Below are 21,296 nucleotides of genomic sequence, written 5' to 3' on the forward strand. Positions count from 1 at the left end.
TTGTAGGTGTTGCATCTATTTCTATGAAAGTGCCTACTCAGATGAGTATACTTCTAGCTCTTCCAGCGTCTCTTAGGAGGGAGTACGCGATGAAAATTCTCACCGGTAATTCACTTTATCATTTTACATATTAAAGACCAGTAACAATGCAAAGGGTCTGTATGGTTCTAGGTCTTTCGCTTGTGATGGTAGTTACTTATTCATTTAGCTAAGCTTCTTTGCTCTGATGCTGTAGCACTTGCTTTGATAATGTCACTTTTCTTTTTTTTCATTGGTTTTATTAATCATTGTATGCTTGCATATAATGTTCCACTAATTTCTTTCATTACCAGATGAAGCATAGAAGAACTAAAGTGTTGTCTCTTGGCTCTCAATCATTTGATGCCAGGCTTTGTCTACATACTCAAAGTGCAGTCTTCTGCTACTCATCATAAGTCCTAACTACATATGAGATTCTATTTAATAATTTTAGTTTCAAGTCGTAACTTTGAATGCCTGAATATATAAAGCTCTAAATTTCTGAATGTCTTGTGTGTATGCTTGAAACAAGCACAAGGGTCTGTTTGTCTATATAGACATGGAATTGTAGTCTTGTTTATTTTGGTCTGAGGTTTACTATGAGTTTTTTAGGTAATCTTTCCTTTTGGTGAAAGAGTGTGCTAAGATTCATGTTCTGAACCTTGCAAGTTATTATACCTATAGCTTTCTATATTTTTACTGTTCATAATGTAGTTTTCCGTGTTAATCCATTCTGAAAGTTCTCAAATTATCATTGTTGTATTCTTATAGTGTGCATTAGATTGATATTATATATGATTTTCAGTTTCGCGTGCAGCTTCTTCCATTAATTAAGGAGAGTGCAGATTGGTGTGCAGCTGTGAAAATTCAGTTTGGTATGTAGCAGTGAAAATTTGTCATAACTGTGAAAAATTTGTCATAACTGTGAAAAATTTGTAATAAGCGTATATATATATATATGCAGCTGTTACTTGAAATATGCAGCTGTCAAAATTTGTCAGCTGATAGAGACAAATTAAGGAGAGTGAAAAATTATCATCCGTGGATTGGCTCTCGTGAAAATAAACAAAGTCAGCAGTAGTGACATGTTCAGTTGCATCTGTTACCTGTCCACCCATCCAAACAACGTAATCTAGTCCCATTGCGTTACATCAGCAAAACAAACAAAGCCTGTAATTTGATACCATGTAAACGGTTGCCGCCGGATCCGATTTCAATGACATTTGCGATACATATATTCAACCAAACAACACCGAAGGAGCAGGCCTGTGAGACCTTTTTATTGGGCTTATTTGGGTGAATATGGTCTCTTTGCTATATTTTTTCCCCACAGTCGTCGTAAATTTAAAATGCTGGCCAACGGATCTCGCGATGGAACCATCTTATCGATACATGGACTTATCCATTATTAACCCGTAGGAATGACTCTGGGCTACACAGAATGAACTTTAGTTTCCTAATTTTATTGGGAGCTCAAGCTAACTGAATTCTAGCACCACAAATGAAACGAAACCAACAAAAGTTTTACTTATTTTCTTTTGAATAGTCCATACCAAATTACATACTTAACCTTCTTCAATTGATACCTAGCCCGCATTTTAAGCATATTTTCTTAAGTATATCATATGTAATGCATCCTTTTCATATTATAACACTCCATCTTTTCGCTTCTGCTTATGTTTATAAGTCAAAATTTGAATTTTTAACCTCAAATTTGGAGTTGATTTTGGTGTTTTTTCACCGAAGTTTATTCTTTCAGTCTTGGTTTTTATATCACTAAGAATACGTACATAAAAGCTTCATTCACAAATTATTTTTTGTTTGCAAATATATCGTTTAATTTTCCCCTAAGATTTTCTAATCTTGCTTAGATTCATCAATTGATTAATACATATGATTTGTATATGTCCGGATATATGAACTTCCATATAAATTGAGACAAGACTAAAAAGTCATAGTTAGATTAAGGGTAATCAACGGTTCATTAATTTTTCAAGCACTGTAGTAAGTCTTTTTTTTTTCTATTAGAGATATATTACGGTTAGAGACATATTAAGATATAATTGGTTTGTATGGACTCTTTTCTTTTCTCTAAATCCTTCATTATCTTCTAACCATACACTCGTATATATATTTCTTATTTAGTGGATTTTGATATAATTTAATCCATAAATCAGCAAGAAAATAAAGTATCATAACTATAAGTGATTCTCTAGTACTACGTACTAATACTTACCAAGAATATGATAATTTCAAAATTATCATAACAAAGCATGTTAATTGTTTGTAAAAGCAGAAACATATATCCCATGACTCCACTAACAACACTCATGGATGATATGGAGATGATGGAGCCGACGGTGTGATTTTAGGTAGAGTAGAGGTATTTTTTATTAACACGTGATTAAATCGGCAATAACCGTGGCATCAATTACGCTGTTGTGGGATTATAGGGTTAACTCAGTACATAAATGCTCATATTGCACATGCATCCACCCAGGTACTAGGTCCGGTCTGATCGGTCAATATAGTATTATTGTTTAGCTTTTTTGTGTGCCTTTGGAGTTTAATAGATTAAATGGATCTAACCCAATTATATACTGGCCTCTTAGGCTCGATACAAATTCCCACTTATACAATACATCTTTATCCCTAAACTATCCAATAATTTATCGCCAAAATCATTCATGTCGTCATGAGCCTAATATTCTCGGCTTGAAATAATCCAAACAAAACCTTAAGATAATGACTCAATTTACAAAAACTGAATTTTGAAAACAAAGTCAGCAGGAGTATTCTCAACCATATAAAAGGCTCCCTAGTGTTTTATCACCGAGTGAAATCTGCACTCTCTGCCTTTGTCTTTCACTTTCTCGTCATGGTGCCAAGCCAAATTAATGGAGCAAACGATGAAACCATCAACAATAGTGTCTCTGGTCTCTGGGGTATAGGAGAGCCAGTCACCAGTATACACAAGAGTCCAATGATCATCCAGCTGGCCTTGATCTTCATGGCATTTCTTAGTTAATTTTCTCGCTACGCCCAGAGCCACTGAACATCTAGTTTGGCTCATGGACACAATTTGACTCCCAAGTCCCAACACCTCCAATCCCCTACCATCTACTCAACAGGTGAATGTAGTGGCACGATATTTCTTCAATGATGTCTTGGCATGCCCTCATTAGCTAGGTACCCGCAGCTAATATATATCATCTCAAAAAAAAAAAAGAGTAGCACCATTATATGCCTTCTTTACTTCACTGGGAGCGAACTTTCATTGTGTTATACTTTTCTTCAATACGATACAAACGTTATATATAAACATGCACACATATACTCTACCCCATAAGCATCTCTAAAGGCTGAGAGTCGGTTATATCTTTTGAGATTGACGAAATCACCACTAATGGCATTGGAGTATGTGAAAGCTCAACTTTGAGGGGGCAGAGTATGTCTCCAATTAACATATTTTGGTACACAGGAAATGCCTCCATTTAACAAAAAAAAAGGTGAGAGATACAAATTGCACATCGATGGCACTAAAACACTATGGCATATGTTTCATGTTATAACAAATTTTGTTTTTTTCTTCTAAAGTCACACTCCTTTAAATTAAATGTTTATAGAAAAATATTACAAAATATATAATACTAAACTAGTTTTATTAAATAGAACATTGAATATATTTTAACTGTATTATGCTAGCTTTATGTTGAAATATTGCTATATTTTATATAAATTTGGTTCCATTTATAGAAACTTGACTTCGAAAAAAAGAAAATTAAAACGGCATGTGAAACAGATGGAGTATATAAAATAGCACGGGGCCATTCCTAATGTAGATTTTTGATTCATATATTGCGCATCCTTTTCTTTACATATATATATTCATACAATCACACCACTAAACATGTGATCTTTATATATATAAAAAAAGTCCTAATATATAATTCAATTTATAGCAAACGCTCGACCACCCATAAGAGCAAATTTAATAGTAAAGCCAACTTACTAACTATAAGCTTATATTATAGTCAAGACATATAATAGATTGGCTATAAGGTTAGCTATAATTTTTATCTCCTATCTCTTTCTCTTAACTTTACATTTAATGCATTTTTCTTAGAGTTGGTGTATAGCTGGCTCTTGCATAAGAGCCAACCCTACCATTTACTATTATACTTGCTCTAAGGAAAACTAATTAACCACAGACTATCAACATTTACTAACTGCACTGTAGACTGGCAGATTTAATGGTGGGGCACTGTCCTGATCTGTCGCTCTCTTTTTTCCCCACATATTGTATACAGCCATGTGCTCCAGTGCGCCAACATACACAATGCACAGCCACACACCGACAAGGCAAATCAATTAGGCATTAGTATATGATGATTGATTTTTAATAATTATAAATTAATAATGGATTATTTGAATTTTAAGCAACTTCTACTAAGATTTTTTAAAAACACACAGTTAAACAGTTTGAAAAACATGCTAACACAAAATGACACAATCTGCCATGTTTGCACTATCTTTTAGCTTATATTTATGCTTATTCTTATGACTTATTAGCAAAAAAAATAATTTACAGGTAAAACTTTTATTCACGTGTCTGTAGCAATTCAAATACAAATGTAGTAAGATAATGATAAAAGACCCAAAAAATCCCAATATTAAGTTTTTAAATTTTAAATTTTGGTTTATAAGCAAAACATAAGCCAAACGATGCGACCTGATTTGAACTTTTCTTAAACTACATAGACAAGATAAAAATTACTGCTCACTGTTTCATCGAAAGCAACTCAATAATGCTATGTTTCATGGAAAACCGAAAGCTTGTTTTAACTCAGAAACAACGCACGATGGTGTAGGACATTATGTAATATAATCTACATGATGTTTGCTTATATATGTTACCTTGTTCCTGTTTGATTTTGGCAGTAGCGCTAGCTGTAGCACACTTTCCGGCTTCTCCCATCCACACTTCAAGCATGCTCTTGCTGCCTCGCTCTTTCATAATTGAGTAAAAAAAATAAAATTAAATAAACTCTCACGGACTTATTTGCATTGTTGCCTTCTTCACAAACCAGTTAAAAGGTAAGGTTAGATCTCCATCTTGATAGGATAATCTCAGTAGAAGCCAAATTAACTTATTATCAAACTGTGAAATGAAGTACTATATTTCATTGATGACTAGCTAGTAACATGTCATATAATTAAGGATAGACGTACATTAGACCTATAGGGAAATATTACACAGGCCCTCAAAATTATCATTATGCCCACATTATGCATGTAAGGACTTTTAAACAGGCACTTATTTCTGTTTTTTGTTGGAAATTATCTGTTCATATTCGCTCCGTTTTCAGTCCTAGTATGGATGCCTCGTTTTTTATACAGTAGACCAGGAGACATATGAGAAAGTTGGAGACCGTTGACACCTCTGGAGGCCATTTGGGTTGGAGTACCACCGATCGAGAAACTTCCCTGAGATAATTAAGCCTGAGTGATATGTTTGATTGGGTAACCTGACCATCTGATGATTATTAGACAGCCTCTGTTAGTCTAATTTGGAGACCTTGGCTCATTGAGGGAGCAAAGCCAAGTGATTAGTGAACCAGCTATAGGAGCCAAGCATCGATTAAGTATGCATGACCTCCACAGTTCCAGTCAGGCTCAATTGGATGACAAGAAATTATTCTGTATTCCTGGTGTCTCTGCTATGCCTTTCTGTTTTTTCTCTTGTTTAATTTTATGGACATGCCTCCGATGGTTTTGTCACAATTAAAAGTCTACGGTATTTACGGTGGATCATGGTAATATCGTTTGGTGCAACTGCTCGTATGTATTAGGAGTTCTGCAATGCTCTCTATGAGTAGTAGAACTAATTTAGATTGTTTTTTCCTAATCAAATGGATCGGATCTATTTATATTACCACAACAACGAATGGTAATAGAATATTTTTTCTACTGGTAGTAGAATATTAAATCAACGGTTGAGATTCATCAATAATAATCTGGTAGTAGAATAGTACCAGTGGAGAGTATTGTAGTTAAGCTCTTTATATATTTTTCTGTATAGGAAACTACTTTGATATAACAAATATTGTATGTTACTGGGAGAGTTAACATTTAGATAACATATTTTCTCTAGTCATAATTCAATATATAAAACAAACTGCAACGATTAAAGAGTTATAATTCGACTACAACTTCAAATTAAACATAGCACAACACGATACAACCACCACAAATTGATCCTAAAAGTAAAACTAACTGATTTAAGAAAGCGGTCAAAAATAACTACGTAGTTAACTTGTCAAACTAACCAACAAATGTTCAATCATGTACTACATATCAATTTTCTGCTCAAGTCAACCAAACTCCACCGCAATGCCTGAGCCTAACCCTAACCAGGCAAATGGAAATCAATGTAGCTATAGGGAATGTATTTTTTGTCATGCAGTCTCAAGTGGTTGCAACCGCCCAGCAGTTCTTATAATGTTTTCCAGCTCTGGTTGACAGCCTACACAGAATTGGAGTGCATGGATGTCACTTCCCATTAGAAGACAGACACAATAAGGATTACATTTACATCCATATATGTGCAAAAATTAATGGTTTGGCTATGTGCATTCATGTTAGGTGCGGAGAATACCGGATGTAATTTCATTGCTTAGTAAAATATCCAATATATAAGAAAAATGTGCCTTCAGTTAACTATTTGGAATGGTAATTCAGACCGAATTACAGGACCAGAGGATGATGCCGCAAGCTTTTCATACAACAATGGAGAAGAATAAGAGCATCCCCAACAGCTCATCTAAATTTGGTCATCCATATTTTTATTTAGATGATCATCTAAACTAGTTTCGTCCTCCATGTCTCTTTATACTCCACTAGGTCATCCATATATAATATCCTCTATATCTCTTTGGAGGATGGAGAGAGATAATCTAAATATGAAGGTTCTCTCTCCAAATATAGATGACATCTAAAAATAGATGATAGGATAGCCGTTCTGTTGGAGCTCAATTTATAGTCTTCATCCTCTATTTTCAGGATAGAGGATGGGATAGATGAGCTGTTGAGGATACTCTAATGGCCACTTTGCACGTCTATCCTCTAGGGGAAAAGCTAGCATATTTACATTAAAAAAATAATTTATAAAAAAATTATATACACGTTTTTTGTGATCTAAAATCCAAGGCTAAAAATAAAGTACGATGAAAAAAACTCAAAATCAACTTTAAAGTTAAGGTTGAAAATTCACATTTTGGCTTATAAAATAAGCAAAACGAAAAGTGTAGGATAGCACCAACTACTTTCCATTATAACGGTCCATACTACTGGGAATAGGTTAGGATTTATTTTTTGCCTTTTGTTTTGTTTTAGGGTGGAAAAAGGGATGAGAAGAAGAACACATGTGTTGTTTTTAAATAGGAAATTTAGAGTATGAAAATATAGTTACAAGAGTATATACAAGTAATGGTATAGCGTATTTAGAGCAACAGACACTACTCATCATTTCTTTACCCTCCATGTCATAAAAAAAACTAATACTAGAGATCACTTTTACGATACAAATACTACTAACTCACATATAGATTTAATGTTACTTATCTCTCATCATGTCTTAGGTGTTGTGTAGAAATCATGTCTTGTGGCTTTGTTCATTTAATCACTTGTCACATCATCTATCATCCTATATGGCAATTTATTTAATTATATAAATATCATCTTAATCATTACATTCTAAATACTCTATGATGCATGATTCACAATGCAATGCAATGACCAAAAGGTGACCGACTTAGATATGACCAAACCAACAATATATATTTTGATAAAACAAATGTGCGTGATTTCTATATTAGATTTATATTTTATACATTAGTATAAAGAAACGTTGAACCATGAGTTGTTTGTGTTATCGCTTTGCAGAAGTAGTTGCATGGTTCAAGCCATGGTAAACGAGCGTACAAAAGATATGGATAATCAATGAGGTTGATTGGGAACCAAAATATAACGTTTCTCAAGTCTATTTCTGCATCCCCACGTCACTTTCGCCCATACAAAACAAAAAATAAAGGTCCATATATTTGCATTCAGATTTAGCCTGCTAACAATGTTAACTTCAAACGGCCTTTACCGTTGATCCAGAATACTTCTCAAAGCCCATAAGTACCTGGTGAAAAGCTTATAAGGTCTAACTTCAAATGATTTTGATCCTACATCAAAATTCCTCTGCAACTATCTAGAATCATCAAAACAAACACATCCATCATTCAGTTTGAATCTGTTTTGGGCCCAAGACTTCTAATTACGTCGTAGGCTATTCCTAGGGTGCCCATTGTCATATTCAGTAGTCATCATTGTTTTTAGGTGGATTTTGTTTAAATTATTCTGTCGTTACAGTTTCATCGCTAAATCGGTTTGTGAAACCAAATTCGTTAGCTTAATTATTTAACTGTAATATCCAGACTGTGTTTGCCTTGTTCATGTGAATTTGTTCGATTAGTTGCAGGAGATTGTTTGATTGTCCAGACTTCTAACCATGTTCCACGTCAGCGAAAAATGGCGAAAAGAAAAAAAAAGCATAGAGACCAGGCCAATCGAAGAGTTGGCAATAAGTTTGTGTTTGTTTCTAGGGACTAAACTTTAGCCTCTAGTCACATCGGATATTTAGACACTTATTATAAATAGTAAATATAGTCTATAAATAAAACTCATCCATAATCTTGGACTAATTCGCGAGACGAATCTAATGAGCCTAATTAATCCATGATTAGCGTATGTGGTTCTACAGTAAATATTCATTAATTATGGATTAATTATGCTCAAAAAATTCGTCTCGCGAATTAGCTCTTATTTATGAAATTAGTATTTTGATTAGTCTATATTTAATACTTTAAATTAGTGTCCAAATATCCGATGTGACGTGGGGCTAAAAAGTTTAGCCCCATCTAAGCAACCCCTGGTGTTTGGGACAAGGGACTTATTTTTCGTCACTTCTTATTTAAACATAAACTATTAATAAAACTTATTCATAATCTTGGACTAATTCGCGAGACGGATCTATTGAGCCTAATTAATCCATAATTAGTCTATGTGATGCTACAGTAAATATACTATAATTATAGATTAATTAAGCTTAAAAAATTTATCTCATGAATTACCACTCATTTATGAAATTAGTTTTTTTATTAATTTATATTTAATACGTAAACAACCCAAATTTCCCAAAGCTATGTGACGATCTCTCCTTGTTTCGAGGTGGACCCAAGCTCCATTTCTTCTCCTCGAGATCCCCCGGCGCCGGCGAGGCAGGCTCCACCGTAAGCTCGCATCGCCGTCGCGCGCGCGCCCGCGGGCCAAATGGGATTCTTCTCGGCGGTGGCCGACGCGACCGTGGTGCTCTTCTCCCTCACGGTCGCGGTGGCGGCGCCGCTGATCGACGCGCAGTCCGTCCTCCCGCGCCACCTCTTCCCGGCGCCGCTCGTCTCCCTCAAGCGGTGGTACGCCCGCGAGTTCGGAGACTACCTCATGGCCCGGCCGCCGGGCTTCCTCCGCGGGCTCGTCTGGCTCGAGCTCGCCTTCCTCTGGCCGCTCGCCGTCGCCACCCTCTATGGGGTCCTCGCCCGCCGCCGCTGGGCCGCCACCACCTCCCTCATCGCGGGCGTCTCCACCCTCACCTCCATGGTAACTCAATCCCATTCGCTCCCTCCCTGCTCGATGTCTTTGTGCTTCGCGGTTCGCGTTCTTGTTGCTTGGGAGGATCAATGCGCGGTCTCTGCTTCGGATCTGCAAGGCGCAGAGGCCAATTCTGGAATTATTTTCCCCCTTTTTGTGGGAAGGTGGATACCTAGTCTCAGATCGATAATTTTGGAACGAAGTAGAAAAATGGATCGTCCTCATGGAGTGCTTGCGCTGTATAGGCAGTGCATTTTTAATTTGTTCTAGTGGTAGTTTGTTTGCGTGCATTGGTCTGGGTTTGACCAATGAAATCTTTAGTCCAACTGAATGTTCGAATTACTTTTGGATCTCATTTTAGTTGGTACTGTTGTTTGTCTATGTAAATGTTCATAGTGGGTTCCAAGCAAGAATGTAGATTTTTATTAATGCCCTGACTGAAGCATTGAGCTACTTAGAGTGGAAAAGACCGAAAGCTCAACTGATTTCGGCATTGATTTTCTATCCAATTACACAATTTCTTTGTGTAGTTGCGCATGGTTCTAATATAGTAGTCATGACACCTTGTAACTGTCCAACTGGGCATAGTCTTGACAAAGTAATATCCAGATGTCCAGCATAAATCTTAACTACATAAAGCACTTGTTGTTCAATCCTTAAAATGGTGAGCCATAATGTTGGAAGAAATAATTGAGAGAACTGCTTCATTCATTTATTTCATTTTTACATATATTTCGATAGTTGCATTATTCATTTATTGCACTGTTACATATATTTCAATAGTGCTAAAAAGCTGACCATCTGTCACTGTTTTTACAATTTAAATGTTCTTTTTGCTCGCAAGGTAATATTTTGATTAGATTTAGCCCATCTCTAATGTCAGGAAACATATAAAAGATGTTGGAGGTTTTTTAAAATAAATCTGATGATAAAAATTGTAACATGCTAATGTGGGAGCATACAACTAATCTAGAAGCATGCCATGGCACAGTACCATAAGCAGAAGGCAAAATACTCTTGTTTTATCCCATCCAAGATTGTAAAGTCATCCTTTAAAATAGAGAAGCATGTAGCCCACTACTTATCACCATCCATCTAGCAGCTCTGGCCAGATCGACTTTGTGTTAAGAATTAAGACAATTTATTCCAAGGTATCCATTCATATCTTTCATGTCCTATGGATGTATTATCTGAAACATAATTACTCTTATCTGTTGTGTTTATTAATTTTTTTTATTTACTGGCTTCCATTGTGTGTTTACATGTAAATTCCACTTCCTGCAATTGAGGGTGTACAGGCTTTTTGCTTGAATAGCTAACCGTTTTCACAGTTTTCTCCGTTCAAATATACGCACACATTTTGTGACTTCTTATTATAAATTTGTCTTGTTTCAAGTTTACATAACTGATCGTAGATTCACAGTGAAAAAGGAATGAAGGTTAAGAACAGAACACTTAATGCTTGCCAGAGCATTAGGCGTGCAACAGTTGTACTTTACATTAAGGAGTCAGACTGTAGAAACTACTGTTCGTCATTTTGGAGCCAGACTAGAAACTCCAGAAGACATTTGTTGGACAAACATGCATGTTCAATTGCCCTGCACTCAATGAACATCAGTCGATGTCATTGCAATATTCAGTCTGAATTTCCTGAATGCTCTTTGATACTTCTTCACTGCAAACTGCAAATAGACATAAAAAATCAGAGAAAAATATTGGTTACATAGTAGCATTCATCTTTTTGCCAGATTTCATTTGTGAGCTAGAAGAAACAACAAAGAGTTTCAATGAATAGTAGCATTCTTCTTTTTGTCAGATTTCATTTTTAGCATGAGACTTTTTATTTCTACGCATGTAGAAAGAATTATATTTAAATTATTTAGCATGGTTCATTGTTGTTTAAATTTTATTTATTATTTATGGGTTTTCTTTTCGTGATCATTTGTGTCCTGTTTTGAATTGGATGTATGCACGAGTGCATAAAGTGGTGGGATGCATCAGATATTTTTCTAACCTGGAATGAATGATGTCATCTACTGATCGTTCTTTTGACATGCTCTTAATGTTTGATTATAATCATTTCAGTCTGCAATACTTGGAGAGATTCTGGGCTCAAAGAAAGCGACACCAAAATTGCTTCAGATGTATGTTCCTTTCGCCGTTTTCGCTGTCATTGCAATTCTACGTGGACTATGCTCGTCTACTCCACGTGGTACCGCTGGTTCATCACTTGGACCTTCTGCTAGGAAGAAGAGAGCCTAAGATGCTGTTTTGGTTTACCTTATGTCAACAAGCCTTGAGAACCACTCATTTTCATCTGATAATTTCACTATAAAGAAGATATCTCTGGGATGTTGGTCGTCTCACAATTTTCCCCTCAGAGTAAGCTTTTATATGTTGTTGGTCGTCTCACAATGTTGGTTACAATTTTCCCCTCAAAGGAGTGATGTACCTGTGCAACTATGACCTATGCAAGAGACTGACATGTTATTTACTCTGGCCATAGATGTGAAATGTATCATCTGTATTGATGCAATTCCCAATTTCCATAGATGTAGTACGCATCATCTGTATTTACGCATCATTCCCATTTTATATACACCACGCAAGTGTTCATTCACCTCTTTTCTACCAACAGTTGCAACTGAGCCACGTCGTTGGAGCATGATTGTGCAAATTGTTCTGCTAGGAAGCGATCTGGCATTCCAAGCTTGGATCTTTTACCATGATCCATCCACAAATCATCTGCTCAGCAGAGAATCATATTGGGGGGAGTGGAGGCGTTGTTCTTAGTTTTGTGAAAGAAAACTTCATGTCATGCATATATAGAACCATAGTTATTACTTATTAAAACCGGTCCGGACCAAGTAAAGACTAACCATGCATGTGAACTGGAAAAGCATTGGGAATGTTTTTGTTGCCAGATGCTCTCAGCTTTGGATGATATGCCTGCCTCATCCAGGTTGAGTCAAAGAGGATTTGCTTGGATGTATGTATTTGTTGAGCCGTATTGTTGGAGATGTCATTTGGTTGGTTGGATGTAAAAGTTTGCATGCAAAAAGATGTTTGGTTTGGATGCATGAACTTTCAGTTCATTTACCTTTTTATTTGGATGGTGAGAGTGAGACTATCCCTGTACTCATGTAAATAGAAAATGTCTACATTTAAAAATAATCTATACTGTAATAAAGTTCACAACATATCAAATTTTATCAGCTAGACCAGATAAAATTTACGCGGTACTATGGCTTCACCTGCGCCTGCACGAGCAGGTTCTCGCACACGGCTAGGCAACCAAAATCAGCCATCTCATTTCATTGCTCATGCGATGCGACCGAACCCAGACCAAACATGCATATTATAAACCCAGTCCCGTTGTACATACGATACAATTATACTACCTACGTACGATCGATCAATTGATTAGGCATAAAGGGTCAATTGATTAGGCATAAAGGATTAAATGAGTAGCACCGTAGCCGTTGATCAATTGGGTCATACGTAAGTCGGATAGTTGGGTCATACGTAAGTTGGATAGTTGAGTCGTACGCATAGCAATTTCCTTATAAATCGAACGGTTTCTAATAGAACCCGAGAGACTGGAGTCATCCAATCAACGGAGAAATTTTCTACTATTTTAGTTTTATATTTAAGATTTTCTAAATTTATCTAAATGTATGCATCAATAAACCCCATACAGAATAAATATACTGTAACCCTCCCCTCTCGAGGTCCAAACCCCTCTACCGTTTTGATAAAATTCTGATTAAAATGCTCCCCTATTGGTCAAATCGTTCGTTGACTTTATCCTACGGTTTACCTTTTATCACTTCTGCATGTTTAAAATACCATAATAACACTCATCCACTAATTTAATTTACAATAACAACGTTAAAATATATTAAGGATAGATCTAGTTTAAAGTACTAGCGAAAAAATAAAGAAATTCAATAAAAAAAAAGTAGAAAACCATCCTCTTCTCCTCGTCCCCTCGGCGTCGACTCTCGTCTCGTTCCCTCCCGCCGAGTTCTCCCGCCGCCGCGCCGATCTTCCGCGAGCAGGGGCGCCGTCGTCCTGCTGGTTCCGCCGCATCCTCACCGGTGAGCATCCACCCCCCCCCCCCCATCTGTTACGCCAGACATATCCTCTCTCTCCACCCCTCTCTATCCACGCAACTTTTCTTTTTCTGGAATTTGCATTAACCCCAATCTTCTCTTCTAGATCTGGAGGTTTTCCCCCTTAATTTGCCTTAACCTTGATACTTATTACAGTCTCCCTTTTGTTGTTTCCAAAAAGTTTGGGGCAGTTTATTTTTCCAACTGTCCTGCTGGTTCTCCAATTGTGCGCCATGAACTGCTAGTGGCAGTTTAATTTTCCATACCTTTGAGGGCTTCAATTCAATTGAAGCTCGTATCTCACAACTGAGGAAGGCTGTCTCTGATTCTAATTCACTTGAAGTGTTAGGGTATCCTATTTATATGCTATTTGTGAATGTTTCAACATGCCCGTGCTTCGATTGTTTTCCCCATATTATTCGATTTACCAATAATTAGTGATGTTTTTTTCTTTGCTATTTTTATCCATACTTTCAGAATTTATGGAAATTTCTCTTTTTGCATTAAGTTGTATGTGAGCTTACATACTAATTTGATTTTAACTTGTAGTGTGGAAAGCAAGCTCTATGAAATTGATGCAAAATTAGGAATTTTACAACTGCCGTCGTATACCAAAATTCATTTTGTATTAATGCTATACCATCTAACTGGGTACAAAGGAATAATCAAGAAAGCGAGATGGATGAGCCATCACCATCATATTCATCTTCCTCTGGTGGGAAAAAGAAGCGGCCATGCTCTCCTAGTGACAGTGATCAGCATCCAGTACACAGAACCCAAATCTACACAAGCCTCGGTTTGTTACTCTCTTTGTCCAGCTTAGTCTAACAGTTATTTTATATTCAGTGATGATTATTGTTTTATATTTTAGTTACCCCAAAAGGTTATATATTTCATGATGCAGAGGATACTCTTACATTCAGTGATACCATGATTGCTCTTCAATTGATGCGCACACAATTCCCAAAGCTAGAGAAGGTTCGCATGCCCTTTGAAGGTTAAATTTCATTTTTCACTTGTCAAAACTTGATTAATCTTTCCATTTTATACTATTTGATTCAATTTATTTTGATTGCCTGGACACTTGTTTTCTGCAATTCACGTGAATTGCAGCTAGCATCCACACAACTCATGTATGCCTTTTCATTTTCGGCCAGTAACTGGCATATCATATTTCATATGTTCTGAATTTGATATATAGTGAGAAACTTGTAAGCAACTAAGCACGGTTTATCTGTACAACCTCTCGATGCACATATATGAATGATAGATTTGAGAAATAACCACTTTAAGTTGGGCTCAAATAAGTCACTTGATACTCTAGATCCTTAAATTGTGTCAATATGCTATAGTCTAGGTGTAAAAAAAACACGTTCCCAAGAGATATCGTTATGAGTTGAAAGTTATATACAAGATTTCATGGAACCGAAAAGAAGGTTGGTTCTTATACACTTTGTTATCACAAATAGACAGTAAAAGATTACAGCTTCTGGAATCACCTTATTTTCCTTCAATTTATATTAGTAATATATCTCTAGCTTTATATTTCTAGAATGATCAGTGTCCAGTTGGGCTTAATATTATATTTGTATATCTCTCTAGATTGATATGTTCTTTCTTAAAATTATTGACGGCCATTTGTGTGAAAAAATTATATCTTGTTTTACATTCACTTGCAGGTTGTGACCGAACCATTCATTTTGCAGTCACAATTGTATAGTAGCGTGAAGGACAGGACGCAAGTTGATAGAGACCTTGAGGTTGGTCTTGAATTAATGCTATTATACCTTCGGTCTAGCACTCTAGCATCACTATTGTAGATGCAGTGGATTCTATCTTGCCTTTCTATTGTTCCTTAGCAGTTCTTATTTGAAATTTTGAGTGTCTTTCATCTTAAATTCAGCATAAATAATAGATGATTGGTCATCCTCACTGATATACTGCATAAGAGAACTTTAACTTTCTTTGATTGGCTCATTAAGAATTTAAACCTTTTTTGGCTGTAGTCCTTGAAGAAAGACAAAGTATTACGTGTATTCAAACTCAATACTGGGCAGGATGATCATGCAATCATGTTCATGGATGATTATCTGAAACAGGTATCTCTTTGTGCTGGTTTGGCATTAAACATGTCTAGCATTCTGCTTTATGTTCACCACCTTCTGTGCCATTATGCACCCTGACACAAATCTGGTTTAGTAAAACACCATACGGCCAAACTGACCATGATGTTACATAATACCATCTTGCTATGGTAAAACAGCATTCCAGAGTAGGCCAATGTCATCCCTTTTAGTCTCCCGACCAATCTGTAAAGCTGCACTCTGCTTGGTGGTCACCCTTCCTTGTAGACAATATTGTTAGCTCCGCTATATCAAAATCTTCCTTGTCAGATCCTGGTGTAGGATCTTCCTAAATCAACACCTGCAAGAACACTAATAATCTTATCTGTCACCAACTAATGATATTTTTGTGCACACATGAACAGGCATGGCTGAATAGAAGTAAGATGTAAACTGTATGGGTCCAAAACATAGTTACACACAAAATTTCTGTATGCTTTGAAATCTTGAAAAGTTTTACCTGGTGTTTTATCCATGTTCTTGTAAAATTTAGCTTAGATTTTTAGTTGTACCATTTGTTAGACTAAAGATGTCAGAAAAATGTTTATTATCGCTAATGGTTCGCTCATAATAAAATTTTACTTTTATCTGTTCAATTCCAACTCTCTAGGAGAAAACAGATAATTTACCACATTAACTTCGTACTTTTTTCAATTTAATTTTGTTAACTTGTTTGTTTTGTACGCTAAACGTATGCAGATGGCATTAGCAGTGAAGAGGTCAATGGGTAAAGACCAAGATGGTACTGAAGTTTTTGAGTGGTTTGAGAGACATGTTATTCCTTCGAAGCTTGACGTTAGCATTGATCAGTGTGAACTGGTAGGTAAGGAGAGCTGCTAGTTACTTCCATGTAGAAATTATATTTATAATTTTGAACATTTACTATTTATAATTTTGAACCTATGTCCGAGGTATAATATGTACAGCATTTCACTATGGCCTGTCATGGAACATTTGGATTTCATTTTTTTTCTACTGTTGACCTGACACTTCGTCTTAGCCTATTGTTTCTCAAGTAAAGGAACACAATTAACCAAAATTTGGTATTTTTCAAAGTAATACATCTCACACCAAAGATATTTGAAGATATCTAACATCTTTGGTTTTGCATTGCAGTGTTCTCTGTTATCACTTGGAGGTGATGTAACTGACAAAGATATCACATTACTTATGAATGCTGGTCTCTTAGTAAGTATTATCATGGATAGTGTTTTATCACAATAGACATGGACAATAGAGTTTTATTGAAAACTCCATACATCGAAATAATACATGTGATGTTAGTCAATCATTTCATGTTTGTCAGTCAAATATTAACTAAACCTAAATTTAGACCATAATGTATTTTCTTGATCAAGCATACTTAATTTTTATGCTGTGTTCATTTTCAGACTCGTCAATTAATTGATCCAAACATGTACTGGTTTTCTATACCAAGTATTGGTCCCGTCTTGAAAGGCCTAACCCAGGTTTGTGCTTATTACCTACTTCTGTTCCTTTGTTCAATTGTTGATCTTGATGCTATTTAGTGTAGCTTGTGGAATTAAGTTGCTTCTGTTGCGTGAGGCCCAGTGATGGGCTCTTAGCTCGTGGAATGCATGCTTGCATGTGTAACGAGAAGGTAGCACTTTGGTATATTCTTTCTAGATTGGCTTGGTTCAAACCAATTTATAAGGCCATGTATGCTGATCTTATTAATTATTGAACTTTTGTGCTAAGCAAGGAGAAAAACGCAAATGAGTTATTCCATGTTTCTGCTTTCTGGCTTACAGAAAAACGGGGTTAGGCTTGAGCTATTTTCGACCCTGGGTTTTTCCTATAAATATCAGGACCAGGCAACATTGACCTTTGTAATATGTACCCACTAAGGCGTCAGGATCCTTCGATCTCATAATTTACATGCACCAAGTTAATATGCAGGCAGGCACATTTGTATTCATCATATCTTTGATACACATGATTATGATCCAAAGTTAATTCAAGTATTTTTAATCATAACCACACAAGCTGATGTCGATGGATCCTTTAGGGTGTATGGACCCCAGCTCCTTTTGTGTGATTTCTAAATGTTTAATAAATGGTTATAATTTAATTTCTTTCTAAAATCTCTGTTTGGAAACACAGAAAAATTTCCCAAACTGCAGCAATTGAACTCTTGAAAATTGTGTTATAAATAGGACCTCTGCAGAATTGCTGCTTGTAGTAATACAAGTAACCGGAAATTTTAACTATTTGAATTTATCGTTGTGAGCAGGGAAGGAAGGAAATTCTTTCACTATTGAACCGCAAGAAGTACAAGGAGATGCTGCTCTCTTCACTGGAGAAGACAAGATTACGGTTTTCACCTCTTGATGTGCGCTTCCATATTCGCGACTTAATTGGATCTGGGCAGATAAAAACAGCTCAAACACCAACTGGTTTACTTGTTCGCATATCAAAAGATTGATAAACTTGATTGTTTATTGTTTGTTTGTTGCTTTGATGCAGTCCCCTTGTAATTGCCAGTTTGCCAGCATGAAAAACTTCTGATACATCTTTTAGAAATATTGGATGGCACTGATTGTTAGGCTGAATGGCTGAAATATTCAAATATATGACTTGTTTTTTCTAAGTTCTTGCAGAGCTAAACTTTCTGGATGAATAGCCAGAATTTCTTGACCTTTTTAAAATTTTCAAGGAGCATATATAGGAAACTGAAATTAGAAGGGCACTAGTACAAGACATACTTTTGCTATGATAACTTTTCGCCATTGGTCAGCATCACAACTAAGCAAAAGCATTATGTCTTACACATTGTGTTGTCATTATGTGATGTACTGGAGATCAGTCCTAGACTCCTAGTACTACCTCGGTATCAAAATATATAAGCATTTCTATATTGTTTAATAGGGATTAAGGTTGATAAGAAAGGACTGGTGTCCTCCCTCACAGCTTGATTTTCCTTTTTAAAGCCATGCCCCGATTGCAAGGCATACGGCCCATACGTTATACTGTAATTTTGAAACAGAGCATCGTGAATTTCTTGATCCTTCGTTTTTATTTCTAGTATCATCGCTGAGCGATGGTGCAGGGGTGGCCGAGCGGACTAACCCTAGATTCACGTGCACGCTCTAACCTGCTAAATGGTATTTTTTTACGAAAATTTTCTATAGAAAGATACTTAAAAAACATATTAATCTATTTTATATTTTTATATAATTAATAATTAATTAATCATGTATTAATCTATTACTACGTTTTTCGCACTTGATACCTAACCCTCATCCTACCCATGCCGAACGCGGCCTAAATCGGCATCTTCCCCTTGCCTCTCGCGCTATTGTTTGTTTTTTTTTCTTTTTTGGGCAGTATGAATCTGACCATAAAAGTTTCTACATAGATGAGCGATGTGAAGAATTGCAGCTACACAAGGACAAAGCTTAGTTTAAAGCTCATAGAAGAGGATTGAAGCTTAGTTTAAAGCTTATGTTTTAGTCTTTTGGGGTTTTTTCTTGATTCTTAGTTTTGAGTCTAATAACTCTATAACTTTTGGATGTGTATAGGCGGATTTCCATCCATTATCATAAGAACTTTATGAAAAAGGGGAGAAATAATCCATTAGTATGACGAAATTGTGATTAAAGATTCTAAACTATGCTGAAACAGTGGTATAAACTAGTAGGGTTGCCGTGGGGGTATCCTTTACTCATATTCATAACCATACTATTTAGGTATTGATAAAAATAATTACCCATTTAAATTTTGGGTATGGAGAGGATATTATCCATTTTACCAATTTCTTGCATATTCATTTAGTACGTATAAACTTGGATCTAAAATTTTTAAACTCATGTTCATATTACAGAAAATTATTAAACTTAACTAAAATTTGGATGATTGATTTAATATGTTGAAGAGCAAATTTCTATATGTGGGACCCACATATGTCTATCATCTTTACCTACTGAATTACCCGTAACCATTAGGTAATAATCATTTAGTTTGGATATATATATGGATAAAATTGGGTATGGATATGGTATGAATTACCTAATACCTCCCTAGTGGCAGCCCTATGTATAAGTCAGTCTAGAGATGGAACTCGGTGCAATTTTTTTTATATGAACTTGTTGTCAGCGCAAGACCATATAACTTGATTTAAGATTATTGAACTTTTATGAGTGAGTATGAGCAAAAGCCAACAATAATAGAGTGCGTACTCGATCATCTCTCATGAAATCCATTGATTATTAAGGTTTTAGCAAATATATATGCATATCCTTTTCATCTGTTGACATATGCATAAACCAGACAGCTACAACAACATCGTGTTAGAGGCCTCCAATGCACGGTCTACCTTAAAGACCTTAGCAGATCCAATGGTTGTTTTGCTATAGCCCATAAATCTGCGGGCTATCTCATGCTAGGGATGTGTCTTCCTCTTCTTTCTCAAATACTCCTACGGCCCCATTTGTTGTCATGTGCTCGGTGACCTGGGCTTCACCCAACGACATCACATCTTCTTATGAGAAAATTGCTATTATACCATCATTAAACACTGGTTTCACTAGAATGTTATCATGAACTTTGGCTTCACTAAATTAGCACTCTCAATTAGTGTCTACATGCTATAATATCATCATAGATAAAAATAACATTGCACTTCTCTCCATGCATGGCCGTGTTGCCCGCCGCCATTTGCTGCCACATAGTGAATGTTATCATGAATTTTGGCTTCGCTAAATCAACACTCTCAACTAGTGTACACACTATAATACCTCATAGATAAAAATGCCTTGCACTTCTCTTCATGATCAAACTACCAGCCATCATCGTCATCGTCACCGTTATGTGGTGCCCTGACATAGTCTGTGCGCTCATTGTGGAGTACATTATGTCTTCATTCATCGACGTCGTCGCCGCATCAGCCCCCCATCAAGTGTCCTACGCGGCAGTCATAGTCCGATGATGAGGTGTGGCGGGGATGAAACTCTAGGCACGCCTTAGCTTCAAGCATCGCCATGGCTGACACAGAGGTAGCAATGAGGACCCGATACCCGATTCCTCACGGTGAATTCACCTATTAAGGAATGTGGATGGTTGAGATACACTATCCACGGAAATGCAAATGGTCTAAATTTCATCCCCGTCGAGGATGGCAGAAGCGGGGACGGAGACGGTGCACCACTCCCCATCCCCGTTTCTCACGGGGACCCGTTTATACCGTTGAGAGACCTAATATAGATTTTAGATATGGTTTAGCCCAAAAAATAAAGCCCACATGACATGGTATATAACCCTAGCCTCTCAATAGTAGTACATTGTATATGTTCTCTCCATCGGTCTGACCCTCTCCCCCCGACGCGCC

The 21,296-nt window shown here is 36.4% G+C and overlaps 2 protein-coding genes across 3 annotated transcripts; both read left to right on the top strand.

Moving 5' to 3' along the window:
• Positions 1 to 9,280: 9,280 nt before the first annotated feature.
• On the top strand, positions 9,281 to 12,247 carry LOC102700355 (sigma intracellular receptor 2-like). The gene is made up of 2 exons (XM_006657605.2): positions 9,281 to 9,720; positions 11,797 to 12,247. Exons 1-2 carry the CDS (start codon positions 9,397 to 9,399, stop codon positions 11,971 to 11,973), a joined length of 501 nt encoding a protein of 166 aa, XP_006657668.1. The 5' UTR covers positions 9,281 to 9,396; the 3' UTR covers positions 11,974 to 12,247.
• A 1,377-nt stretch (positions 12,248 to 13,624) lies between these two features.
• Positions 13,625 to 18,515, top strand: LOC102700722 (serine/threonine-protein kinase 19). Of its 2 annotated transcripts, none has more exons than XM_040525992.1 (9): positions 13,625 to 13,811; positions 14,376 to 14,622; positions 14,731 to 14,804; positions 15,506 to 15,586; positions 15,833 to 15,925; positions 16,649 to 16,768; positions 17,066 to 17,137; positions 17,341 to 17,418; positions 18,204 to 18,515. In XM_040525992.1, the coding sequence occupies exons 2-9, from the start codon at positions 14,505 to 14,507 to the stop codon at positions 18,393 to 18,395; spliced, it is 828 nt and encodes a 275-aa protein (XP_040381926.1). In that variant the 5' UTR covers positions 13,625 to 13,811; positions 14,376 to 14,504; the 3' UTR covers positions 18,396 to 18,515. The 2 variants fall into 2 exon arrangements, with proteins under 2 accessions (XP_040381926.1, XP_006657669.1); XM_006657606.3 differs by having other exon boundaries at positions 14,486 to 14,622.
• The last annotated feature ends 2,781 nt before the right edge of the window (positions 18,516 to 21,296 follow it).

Source organism: Oryza brachyantha, chromosome 7 (assembly GCF_000231095.2).
Source record: "Oryza brachyantha chromosome 7, ObraRS2, whole genome shotgun sequence".
Classification (NCBI taxonomy): Eukaryota; Viridiplantae; Streptophyta; class Magnoliopsida; order Poales; family Poaceae; genus Oryza; species Oryza brachyantha.

What these genes read in the sequence shown, in the direction of transcription:
- LOC102700722 (XM_040525992.1), top strand. Translation starts at nt 14,505, where the DNA reads ATGGATGAGCCATCACCATCATATTCATCTTCCTCTGGTGGGAAAAAG. An exon ending in CCAAATCTACACAAGCCTCG is followed by an intron (nt 14,623 to 14,730) that starts GTTTGTTACTCT and finishes TTCATGATGCAG; the next exon opens with AGGATACTCTTACATTCAGT. An exon ending in GCATTGATCAGTGTGAACTG is followed by an intron (nt 16,769 to 17,065) that starts GTAGGTAAGGAG and finishes TTTGCATTGCAG; the next exon opens with TGTTCTCTGTTATCACTTGG.
- LOC102700355 (XM_006657605.2), top strand. Translation starts at nt 9,397, where the DNA reads ATGGGATTCTTCTCGGCGGTGGCCGACGCGACCGTGGTGCTCTTCTCC. An exon ending in TCTCCACCCTCACCTCCATG is followed by an intron (nt 9,721 to 11,796) that starts GTAACTCAATCC and finishes TAATCATTTCAG; the next exon opens with TCTGCAATACTTGGAGAGAT.